The 12,303-nt window shown below is 54.0% G+C and overlaps 1 protein-coding gene across 4 annotated transcripts in view; it reads right to left on the minus strand.

Annotated features, from left to right (window-relative positions):
- The window catches only part of mroh1 (maestro heat-like repeat family member 1), a 74,743-nt gene that overhangs the window by 55,695 nt on the left and 6,745 nt on the right, over window positions 1-12,303 (minus strand). For all 4 annotated transcript variants that reach the window (XM_031904563.1, XM_031904566.1, XM_031904562.1 and 1 more), the window contains exons 6-12: window positions 12,251-12,303; window positions 11,737-11,888; window positions 10,021-10,161; window positions 8,916-9,008; window positions 8,636-8,714; window positions 1,122-1,235; window positions 918-991 (exon numbers count right to left, since the gene is read on the minus strand). The exon at window positions 12,251-12,303 is cut by the window's right edge and continues 46 nt beyond it. In XM_031904563.1, coding sequence (XP_031760423.1) covers window positions 918-991; window positions 1,122-1,235; window positions 8,636-8,714; window positions 8,916-9,008; window positions 10,021-10,161; window positions 11,737-11,888; window positions 12,251-12,303 — 706 coding nt within the window. The remainder of the gene's footprint in view (window positions 1-917; window positions 992-1,121; window positions 1,236-8,635; window positions 8,715-8,915; window positions 9,009-10,020; window positions 10,162-11,736; window positions 11,889-12,250) is intronic.

Here is a 12,303-nt window from a genome sequence, read left to right on the forward strand (position 1 = left end):
ACAACCGGAACACTAAAGAACCTCTAGGATGGAGGAAAAAAGCAACTTGAACAGAAGGGAAGTGGCAAAGACCAAATGACTGGGTCATTAAGTGATCGACATCTAGAAATCTAAGTAAATATGAAAGATCAAAAAACAGAAAGACTGAGGAGCTAAAAGGATAAAAACAGTCTGATGGGCAACAAACAAGAGAAGCAAAAACACAAATCTCACTGGCGCTGCCTCTGGCACTGCATACAGAAAGTAAAGGGGAAGTTAACAAGACATGCAGGGGCAGGGCTGTTTTAATTGGGGATGCACTGTATTCAGGATTTGGTTCGGTATTCAGCCAAGAGTCAGTCGTTTTCGGCAGGACTGAGACTGGGCGGAATCAAATCCAAAAAATCACGTGACTTTTTTTCATGTTAACAAGACATTTAATCCTTCAAAAGGGATTTGGTTCGGTATTCGGCTGAATCCTTTACGGAGGATTCGGGGGTTTGGCAGAATCCAAAAAGTGTATTCAGTTCATCCCTAGTTTTAATAAATGGGCAAATGGGGCAACTGCCCAGGGGCCACCAGGATTGAGGACCCACCATCAAACCTTTCAACTGCTATAATTAAAGCAAATGGCCAACCTCTTCTTTTAATTTTAACCTGAATAGAACGTTTTACTATTCTAATTCTATATATTATTTCTAATCTTCTAGAACAAATGTTCCCCAGGGTTTTGTTTTTTTTTTTTTTAAATAAAATGCTGATATTTACAATTATGGGGTATCCCGTGTTTCAGGAAAGCTGTCCTTTTACAAATATCATGGGGTACCTCGGGGGGCCCCACCAATGAGAGTTTTGCCCTGGGCCCACTGGTACCTTAAAGCAGCCCTGCCCGGGACCTGGTACTATTGCTGAATGGCAGATATATACATTATAATTACCCTGTTAGTGGGGTCCTGCAGGGGCTGCCTCACAGCGGCCAGAATCAGTGGCTTCTTCACCTCCATGCTTGTGGCTGAGAAACAGAGGCAGAGGGCAATGAGACAGGGGGAGAATCTGCATATACCCCGGGGCCCCATCACACAGAGAGGGGCCCGAGACAGAAATGATTTGTAGCCTGTGAAATGACTTGGTTTCTCCCTTACGTGCAGAGTTGATGACTTGTTTCATGATGACGAGAGTCCCCACACGGACCTTGGGGCTATTGGCCTCCAGTTTGGGCAACAGGAACGCCAGTAAGTGATCTGGGAACCTGGAGACTGGGGAAGAGAAGGGATACAGGGAAAGTGTCATTATATTATTATTATTATGTAGAGCTATGGCCTTAGCAGTACAGCCAATCAAATGGAAATGTAACCAGGGGCCCTACAGTTAAGTCACGGCAGCCCCAGTCCGGTGGAGGCAGTAACTGATTCAATTAAACGAGACATAGGATAAATGGAAAACCCTATAGATCCTCTCAGGTCCCTGTCTGTGTTTCAAATGAGGGGTGGGCGTGTCCTGGATTGGCAATTTGTAGGTTCTGGCAAATGCAAGGGGGCTGCTGTAAAGTCACTTTTAAAGTCAAATTTATTGGGCTGGGGGGGGGCTGTTTGTGCCACAGACAGTCACTATTTATTGGGCTGGGGGGGGGGGCTGTTTGTGCCTCTGGGTACTGGGAATGCCAGGGGGGCTGTAAGGTGCCACAGACAGTCACTATTTATTGGGCTGGGGGGGGGCTGTTTGTGCCTCTGGGTACTGGGAATGCCAGGGGGGCTGTAAGGTGCCACAGACAGTCACTATTTATTGGGCTGGGGGGGGGGCTGTTTGTGCCTCTGGGTACTGGGAATGCCAGGGGGGCTGTAAGGTGCCACAGACAGTCACTATTTATTGGGCTGGGGGGGCTGTTTGTGCCTCTGGGTACTGGGAATGCCAGGGGGGCTGTAAGGTGCCACAGACAGTCACTATTTATTGGGCTGGGGGGCTGTTTGTGCCTCTGGGTACTGGGAATGCCAGGGGGGCTGTAAGGTGCCACAGACAGACACTATTTATTGGGCTGGGGGGGTGTTTGTGCCTCTGGGTACTGGGAATGCCAGGGGGGCTGTAAGGTGCCACAGACAGTCACTATTTATTGGGCTGGGGGGGGGCTGTTTGTGCCTCTGGGTACTGGGAATGCCAGGGGGGCTGTAAGGTGCCACAGACAGTCACTATTTATTGGGCTGGGGGGGGGGGCTGTTTGTGCCTCTGGGTACTGGGAATGCCAGGGGGGCTGTAAGGTGCCACAGACAGTCACTATTTATTGGGCTGGGGGGGTGTTTGTGCCTCTGGGTACTGGGAATGCCAGGGGGGCTGTAAGGTGCCACAGACAGTCACTATTTATTGGGCTGGGGGGGGCTGTTTGTGCCTCTGGGTACTGGGAATGCCAGGGGGGCTGTAAGGTGCCACAGACAGTCACTATTTATTGGGCTGGGGGGGCTGTTTGTGCCTCTGGGTACTGGGAATGCCAGGGGGGCTGTAAGGTGCCACAGACAGTCACTATTTATTGGGCTGGGGGGGGGGGCTGTTTGTGCCTCTGGGTACTGGGAATGCCAGGGGGGCTGTAAGGTGCCACAGACAGTCACTATTTATTGGGCTGGGGGGCTGTTTGTGCCTCTGGGTACTGGGAATGCCAGGGGGGCTGTAAGGTGCCACAGACAGACACTATTTATTGGGCTGGGGGGGTGTTTGTGCCTCTGGGTACTGGGAATGCCAGGGGGGCTGTAAGGTGCCACAGACAGTCACTATTTATTGGGCTGGGGGGTGTTTGTGCCTCTGGGTACTGGGAATGCCAGGGGGGCTGTAAGGTGCCACAGACAGTCACTATTTATTGGGCTGGGGGGGCTGTTTGTGCCTCTGGGTACTGGGAATGCCAGGGGGGCTGTAAGGTGCCACAGACAGTCACTATTTATTGGGCTGGGGGGGCTGTTTGTGCCTCTGGGTACTGGGAATGCCAGGGGGGCTGTAAGGTGCCACAGACAGTCACTATTTATTGGGCTGGGGGGGCTGTAAGGTGCCACAGACAGTCACTATTTATTGGGCTGGGGGGCTGTTTGTGCCTCTGGGTACTGGGAATGCCAGGGGGGCTGTAAGGTGCCACAGACAGTCACTATTTATTGGGCTGGGGGGGGGGCTGTTTGTGCCTCTGGGTACTGGGAATGCCAGGGGGGCTGTAAGGTGCCACAGACAGTCACTATTTATTGGGCTGGGGGGGTGTTTGTGCCTCTGGGTACTGGGAATGCCAGAGCCTATTTTGAAGCCCAGAGCTTACAGAGCCATGTAACTGCACTGCTAGTAAGTGTCCACTACCCCTGCAGGTTGCACTGCTTGCCCTGGGGCTGGGGGGGGACGCGGGGAGACTATGTACAGTAGTTAGTGAAACCAACAAGTGCCACTGCCAGCGGTTACAGGAATGCAGACAAACCAGTCTGGAGCACTGGCAGCAAGAATTCTATTCTGCTGAACTCACTGTACGGAGCCACTAACTCCTGGGGCCACAGCAGGGGACTTGGTGTGCATCGGTGGCCCTGTGCCTTCGGCCAATAGCAGGAGAGGCAGACAATGATGGCGAATGTAAGAGACATGTGAGAGCTGTGCCACCTATAGAAACTGTTGTGCCCAAACCCAGGGAAATGCCCACTTAGGGGCCACTGGCGGAGTATTAAGTAGGAGTGAGTATTATGTAGGGGTGAGTATTATGTAGGGGTGAGTATTATGTAGGGGTGAGTATTAAGTAGGGGTGAGTATTAAGTAGGGGTGAGTATTAAATAGGGGTGAGTATTATGTAGGGGTGAGTATTATGTAGGGGTGAGTATTATGTAGGGGTGAGTATTATGTAGGGGTGAGTATTATATAGGGGTGAGTATTATGTAGGGGTGAGTATTATGTAGGGGTGAGTATTATGTAGGGGTGAGTATTATGTAGGGGTGAGTATTATGTAGGGGTGAGTATTATATAGGGGTGAGTATTATGTAGGGGTGAGTATTATATAGGGGTGAGTATTATATAGGGGTGAGTATTATGTAGGGGTGAGTATTAAGTAGGGGTGAGTATTATATAGGGGTGAGTATTAAGTAGGGGTGAGTATTATGTAGGGGTGAGTATTATATAGGGGTGAGTATTATATAGGGGTGAGTATTAAGTAGGGGTGAGTATTAAGTAGGGGTGAGTATTATGTAGGGGTGAGTATTATATAGGGGTGAGTATTATGTAGGGGTGAGTATTATATAGGGGTGAGTATTATATAGGGGTGAGTATTATTGGATTTGGCTAAATCCATGGCTATGGCCGAACCAAATCCAAATCATATGACTTTTTGTCAAATAAACACGGAAGTCAAAAATTTCTCACTGCGCACAAAGCACACAGTTCTTTTTAACCCTGCCTTATCCTGATTTGCACGTGCCATACCCGGTAGCTCCCCGAGCGCTAACACTTGCCTGGAGAAGGGGCCCGGGGGGACCCCAAACACAGAGACTTTCCCCTGAGGGATAAGGGTGAGTGACACTTGCCTGGAGAAGGGGCCCGGGGGGACCCCAAACACAGAGACTTTCCCCTGAGGGATAAGGGTGAGTGACACTTGCCTGGAGAAAGGCCCGGGGGGACCCCGCACACAGAGACTTTCCCCTGAGGGATAAGGGCGAGTGACACGGGTAGATAAGGGCCCGGGGGGACCCCGCACACAGAGACTTTCCCCTGAGGGATAAGGGCGAGTGACACGGGTAGATAAGGGCCCGGGGGGACCCCGCACACAGAGACTTTCCCCTGAGGGATAAGGGCGAGTGACACGGGTAGATAAGGGCCCGGGGGGACCCCGCACACAGAGACTTTCCCCTGAGGGATAAGGGTGAGTGACACTTGCCTGGAGAAGGGCCCGAGGGGACCCCGCACACAGAGACTTTCCCCTGAGGGATAAGGGTGAGTGACACTTGCCTGGAGAAGGGCCCGGGGGGACCCCGCACACAGAGACTTTCCCCTGAGGGATAAGGGCGAGTGACACGGGTAGATAAGGGCCCGGGGGGACCCCGCACACAGAGACTTTCCCCTGAGGGATAAGGGTGAGTGACACTTGCCTGGAGAAGGGCCCGAGGGGACCCCGCACACAGAGACTTTCCCCTGAGGGATAAGGGTGAGTGACACTTGCCTGGAGAAGGGCCTGGGGGGACCCCGCACACAGAGACTTTCTCCTGAGGGATAAGGGTGAGTGACACTTGCCTGGAGAAGGGCCCGGGGGGACCCCGCACACAGAGACTTTCCCCTGAGGGATAAGGGTGAGTGACACTTGCCTGGAGAAGGGGCCCGGGGGGACCCCGCACACAGAGACTTTCCCCTGAGGGATAAGGGCGAGTGACACGGGTAGATAAGGGCCCGGGGGGACCCCGCACACAGAGACTTTCCCCTGAGGGATAAGGGCGAGTGACACGGGTAGATAAGGGCCCGGGGGGACCCCGCACACAGAGACTTTCCCCTGAGGGATAAGGGTGAGTGACACTTGCCTGGAGAAGGGCCCGGGGGGACCCCGCACACAGAGACTTTCCCCTGAGGGATAAGGGCGAGTGACACGGGTAGATAAGGGCCCGGGGGGACCCCGCACACAGAGACTTTCCCCTGAGGGATAAGGGTGAGTGACACTTGCCTGGAGAAGGGCCCGAGGGGACCCCGCACACAGAGACTTTCCCCTGAGGGATAAGGGTGAGTGACACTTGCCTGGAGAAGGGCCTGGGGGGACCCCGCACACAGAGACTTTCTCCTGAGGGATAAGGGTGAGTGACACTTGCCTGGAGAAGGGCCCGGGGGGACCCCGCACACAGAGACTTTCCCCTGAGGGATAAGGGTGAGTGACACTTGCCTGGAGAAGGGGCCCGGGGGGACCCCGCACACAGAGACTTTCCCCTGAGGGATAAGGGCGAGTGACACGGGTAGATAAGGGCCCGGGGGGACCCCGCACACAGAGACTTTCCCCTGAGGGATAAGGGTGAGTGACACGGGTAGATAAGGGCCCGGGGGGACCCCGCACACAGAGACTTTCCCCTGAGGGATAAGGGTGAGTGACACTTGCCTGGAGAAGGGCCCGGGGGGACCCCGCACACAGAGACTTTCCCCTGAGGGATAAGGGTGAGTGACACTTGCCTGGAGAAGGGCCCGGGGGGACCCCGCACACAGAGACTTTCCCCTGAGGGATAAGGGCGAGTGACACGGGTAGATAAGGGCCCCGGGTGCCCCCCAAACACTGCTTTCAGCTGGCACAATCCCAATCCCTCAGGGGAAGTTGCTGGGAGTAGCAAGCAAGGCACCCCCCCCCAAACAAGGAATAAATAAAGGGGCAAATAAGCAGCAAATTGGCTAGAAATAAGGATTCAAACAGAGGGAGTGTGAGTATCAGTACTGAGCAGCTGCTTGGCGGCCTCTTGCTGCTTTATTCCTCTGATTATTTCTTTTTTTTCCCTTTCTCCCCCCGCATTCTGGGGGGGAGGCAGTTGGCATTTCTACCCAGCGGTTCTCTCCCCCACATCCCAGGGAGCCAGCGGGTCTCTCCCCCCCATCCCAGGGAGCCAGCGGGTCTCTTCCCCCCATCCCAGGGAGCCAGCGGGTCTCTTCCCGCCATCCCAGGGAGCCAGCGTGTTTCTCCCACCCCCCATCCCAGGGAGCCAGCGGGTCTCTTCCCCCCATCCCAGGGAGCTAGCGGGTCTCTCCCCCCCCATCCCAGAGAGCCAGTGGGTCTCTCCCCCCCATCCCAGGGAGCCAGCGGGTCTCTTCCCCCCATCCCAGGGAGCCAGCAGGTTTCTCCCACCCCCCATCCCAGGGAGCCAGCGGGTCTCTTCCCCCCCATCCCAGGGAGCCAGCGGGTCTCTCCCCCCATCCCAGGGAGCCAGCGGGTCTCTCCCCCCCATCCCAGGGAGCCAGCGGGTCTCTCCCACCCCCCATCCCAGGGAGCCAGTGGGTCTCTTCCCCCCCATCCAAGGGAGCTAGCGGGTCTCTCCCCCCCCATCCCAGAGAGCCAGTGGGTCTCTCCCCCCCATCCCAGGGAGCTAGCAGGTCTCTCCCCCCCATTCCAGGGAGCCAGCGGGTCTCTTCCCCCCCATCCCAGGGAGCTAGCGGGTCTTTCCCCCCCATCCCAGGGAGCCAGCGGGTCTCTCCACCCCCCCCATCCCAGGGAGCAGGCGGGTCTCTCCACCCCCCCATCCCAGGGAGCCGGCGGGTCTCTCCCCCCCCCCCACATCCCAGGGAGCCAGCGGGTCTCTCCTCCCATCTACCCACTAGGCTAGTTCTTTGCCAGAGCTACAAGATCCCGCTTTCCTTCCAGATGCACCACCAGGTCCCTCTATCCATCCCAAAGAGCTCCCAGGCCTCTGCCTTCTACCCAGAGAGGCACTTGGGCTTTGCTTCTCAGAGACTCACTTGGCCCTTCTTTATTCCCACACAGCTGCTAATTCTACTCTGGGGGCCCCTGATGTGCTCTATGGAGTGGGGCCCCATTACATCTGTATGAATCTGTATCCCTGCTCTATAAACACTTGCACTGCCCAGAGCTGCGGAATATGGGGGCACTTTATAAACATGTCTTTTTAATAATACTGCCCCCTGGTGTCAGAGTAGGGTTCTGCTCCCTAATACAGGCCCAATCAGAAGCAAGGCCGGGCCACCTCCCAGGACACTCACTCTGACACTTGGCTTTAGGGAGCAAACAGGAAGTCAATGTGTCGGGCAGAGGGACCCCGCGGTTCCGTCCCTTCCAGAGAGCCATTGGGTCTGTGTCCCCAGACAGCACCTGGTCACAGGGTTGAGACTGGGTGACGGGGTGTCAGGTGGTGCGGTCACAGGACATAACCGAGTGGCCCCCACTGCCCCGGCCTCTCCCACCAATCAGATAAGCAGAAAGAGGAAGCAGCCGGCAGCTGATAAACCCACAGGAACCTCCGAGCCCCAACTCCACCCGCGGTGCCACTGCTTCTACCAAGGGACGCTTAATAGAAGTGTCTCATTGTGAGCTGGGGTGTCTTTTTCTCTAAATGCCGCAATGGATGGAGCGCATAGGCTCAGAGGCCCCAAGGGGTGGCAAGTGCTATAATGTTGCCCCTTACAGCAGTACTGTTGGCTCTCCTTGCAATAAGCTTCCTTCTACTCCATTCTATCTATGTCTCACCATGTTGCAGTGCTGTAAATGGCATGACTGAGGATAATGGATACCACTTTTACCCATCTAGATTGTAAGCTCTTTGCAACAGGGACCTCAGTGCTTTTATACTAGTAGTGTTCCTGTTCCCTCTAGTTAGGGGGGCCCTCATACAAACACAAGCGCCACATAAGGGACACCCCTACAATGACATGGGAAGTCTGGGGGAAAATGCTGCATTGTGGGAAAAAAATATGGTGACAGCTCTTGAAACTGCACTGCCGCAAGTTTGCCCTTTTATATAGATGGCAGTTTTCCTTACAATGGCAAATTGGCAGTATTAATAAAATACTACAGATCCTCCCCCCCCCCCACTGCCGACAGGGCAGTTACAAAACAGAGAGAATGATGGGAAAATTTTCCCAGCAATCACAGCAGCACACAGACACCAAGGAATCAGATCCTGCTCCTCTCGTCAGACCTGTATAACCCACAACACTGGTTCCAAACCCACCAACCGCCACCTCTTACCCAGTACTGTGAAACAGCGAAGCACCTCATTCTGATTCCTCACCAGCATCTGATTGGATGAGTCCAGGGACAAACAGATCTAATGGGGCAACAAGCGGGTGAGAGAGGGGGCTATCTGAGTCACAGATCAGACACTCAGCCAGAGTGCAGGACATGGGGGTAAGTGAAAGAGAGCATCACTAGTCCTCTGAGTGACCAATCAGATACACAACTGAACAAGATCTTATGATTGGATCACCAGTGGGGAAAGAACATGTGATTGGGGAGCAGAAAGACTCACCTGTGAGTGCAAAGCCCCCAGGATCGAATCCATGAGACCCTCCAGTGTGCGGCTTTCATTGGAAACTGCGCTCTCCAGTATCTGGCAAAAGCTCTGCCAACAGAAAGAAACATAACAGGGAGGCAATCAGTAGCCCAAGGGCACAATCCCAACTGATCCTTGGCTCTGGCGCAGGCAGTAACTCTATGGATGGAGACAACTAGGGCATACAGGGACCAGGGGCATCAAATGGCTCTATGGATGGAGACAACTAGGGCATACAGGGTCCAGGGGCATCAAATGGCATGGAGACCCCAGGAAATGGCAGTCAGTAACTCTATGGATGGAGACAACTAGGGCATACAGGGACCAGGGGAATCAAATGGCACAGAGACCCCAGGAAATGGCAGTCAGTAACTCTATGGATGGAGACAACTAGGGCATACAGGGACCAGGGGCATCAAATGACACAGAGACCCCAGGAAATGGCAGTCAGTAACTCTATGGATGGAGACAACTAGGGCATACAGGGACCAGGGGCATCAAATGAGACAGAGACCCCAGGAAATGGCAGTCAGTAACTCTATGGATGGAGACAACTAGGGCATACAGGGACCAGGGGCATCAAATGGCACAGAGACCCCAGGAAATGGCAGTCAGTAACTCTATGGATGGAGACAACTAGGGCATAGAGGGACCAGGGGCATCAAATGGCACGGAGACCCCAGGAAATGGCAGTCAATAACTCTATGGTTGCAGATAACATGCCTCTATAGGAACCACGGCCGGTACAGATACAGTGAAGCCAGTGCCACCCTGCTCCCACTTAGCAGATGCATCAAGTGGCTTTGGTGCCATTCTATTTAACAGCCAATGGGCATCAGGGAGACAACTGTTCTTGGGAGACAGACTGCTCTAGAGCCCAGGGCTATTGATGATGCTCTGTACGGGGAATACAGCTGGGGCTCTGGGCCAGTACCTCAAGTGGAACACAACTACAAGGGAATCCCTGCTTTTCTTTGTCCCAGGCATTTCCTCTGTTTGGACATTCTGCCCACAGACTTGGAGACAGCAGATACTGTAGGCCATTCCTGCTGTACCCAGGAATTGGGCTGTGGGCCAGTACCTTAGTTACAAACAGAGCCTCCACATTCTTCTTGTAGAGGGACAAGATCCCGGGTACAAGGCGGGGAAGCTGCTCTTCTAGTTTCTCGTTTGGAAGCAAATGGCTCATTGGGCCCAGAGCTTCCACCACAGCCAGTCGGACCTGTCGGTCGAAAATAAACAAATAAGGCGACTGCAGGGCAAGGTCACTGGGGCAAGTATGTTGGGATAAAACCCAACCCCCATGTCCCTGCAGTACAGCACATAACCCTCTCTCCTTCCCCACTATACAGAACATCACTAGTAGAAGTACCACCCCCCCTCCCATACTGGGATCCAGTTCCACTCAGTGCCCCCCCATGTCCCTGCAGTACAGCACATAACCCTCTCTCCTTCCCCACTATACAGAACATCACTAGTAGAAGTACTAATCCCCCCCATACTGGGATCCAGTTCCACTCAGTGCCCCCCATGCCCCTGCAGTACAGCACATAACCCTCTCTCCTTCCCCACTATACAGAACATCACTAGTAGAAGTACTAATCCCCCCCATACTGGGATCCAGTTCCACTCAGTGCCCCCCATGCCCCTGCAGTACAGCACATAACCCTCTCTCCTTCCCCACTATACAGAACATCACTAGTAGAAGTACCACCCCCCCTCCCATACTGGGATCCAGTTCCACTCAGTGCCCCCCCATGTCCCTGCAGTACAGCACATAACCCTCTCTCCTTCCCCACTATACAGAACATCACTAGTAGAAGTACCACCCCCCCTCCCATACTGGGATCCAGTTCCACTCAGTGCCCCCCCATGTCCCTGCAGTACAGCACATAACCCTCTCTCCTTCCCCACTATACAGAACATCACCAGTAGAAGTACTAATCCCCCCCATACTGGGATCCAGTTCCACTCAGTGCCCCCCCATGTCCCTGCAGTACAGCACATAACCCTCTCTCCTTCCCCACTATACAGAACATCACCAGTAGAAGTACCAACCCCCCCCCCCCATACTGGGATCCAGTTCCACTCAGTGCCCCCCCCCCCATGTCCCTGCAGTACAGCACATAACCCTCTCTCCTTCCCCACTATACAGAACATCACCAGTAGAAGTACTAATCCCCCCCATACTGGGATCCAGTTCCACTCAGTGCCCCCCATGCCCTGCAGTACAGCACATAACCCTCTCTCCTTCCCCACTATACAGAACATCACTAGTAGAAGTACCACCCCCCCCTCCCATACTGGGATCCAGTTCCACTCAGTGCCCCCCCATGTCCCTGCAGTACAGCACATAACCCTCTCTCCTTCCCCACTATACAGAACATCACTAGTAGAAGTACCAACCCCCCCCCCCATACTGGGATCCAGTTCCACTCAGTGTCCCCCCATGCCCCTGCAGTACAGCACATAACCCTCTCTCCTTCCCCACTATACAGAACATCACTAGTAGAAGTACCAACCCCCCCCCCCCATACTGGGATCCAGTTCCACTCAGTGCCCCCCCCATGTCCCTGCAGTACAGCACATAACCCTCTCTCCTTCCCCACTATACAGAACATCACCAGTAGAAGTACTAATCCCCCCCATACTGGGATCCAGTTCCACTCAGTGCCCCCCATGCCCCTGCAGTACAGCACATAACCCTCTCTCCTTCCCCACTATACAGAACATCACTAGTAGAAGTACTAATCCCCCCCATACTGGGATCCAGTTCTATTCAGTATAACTTGTTTACTTTGGACTCTCGGTTCTGCAACCAGGTGTTGAAGAGAACATCGTAGGCGTTGAAGATTTCATTGGAGAAGGTGTCCTTCCGCACGGTGGGGTCGGGGGCCTTGTCCAGGTTGGCCAAATATTCCTGGATACTCTCACTAAAATGCTGCAGCGCTGAGAAACGGACAAACAAATGAACAGGACCCATTGGGACCCTTCCAACGAACCCGCTTCCCATCCCCATGGGCAGAACCAACTACTGCTTCCATCACAAAGAGAGAATTCACACCCAAAGGGGAAGGGATACAGTACAGCTGGGCCCACTGGGAAGCTGCAAACCTGCCCAAACTTAAAGGGGCAACTGGGGGTGTTTTATTTCAAGTATAAATCCCTTGTATATGAAGCTTTGTGGGAACAGTTACCCCCCCAATGGATCATGTGAAGGTTCCAAACAAGTATAAAAACAGTGATAGTGTTGAGCATTGCACTGGGGAACATTCCAGAAAAGGCCGTAACTGGCAAGCTTGCCCACTTACCCACACAGAAGACAGCTTTCATGGGGTCTTGCTTGGCCATCCCTAGCATGGGT

Source organism: Xenopus tropicalis, chromosome 6 (assembly GCF_000004195.4).
Source record: "Xenopus tropicalis strain Nigerian chromosome 6, UCB_Xtro_10.0, whole genome shotgun sequence".
Classification (NCBI taxonomy): Eukaryota; Metazoa; Chordata; class Amphibia; order Anura; family Pipidae; genus Xenopus; species Xenopus tropicalis.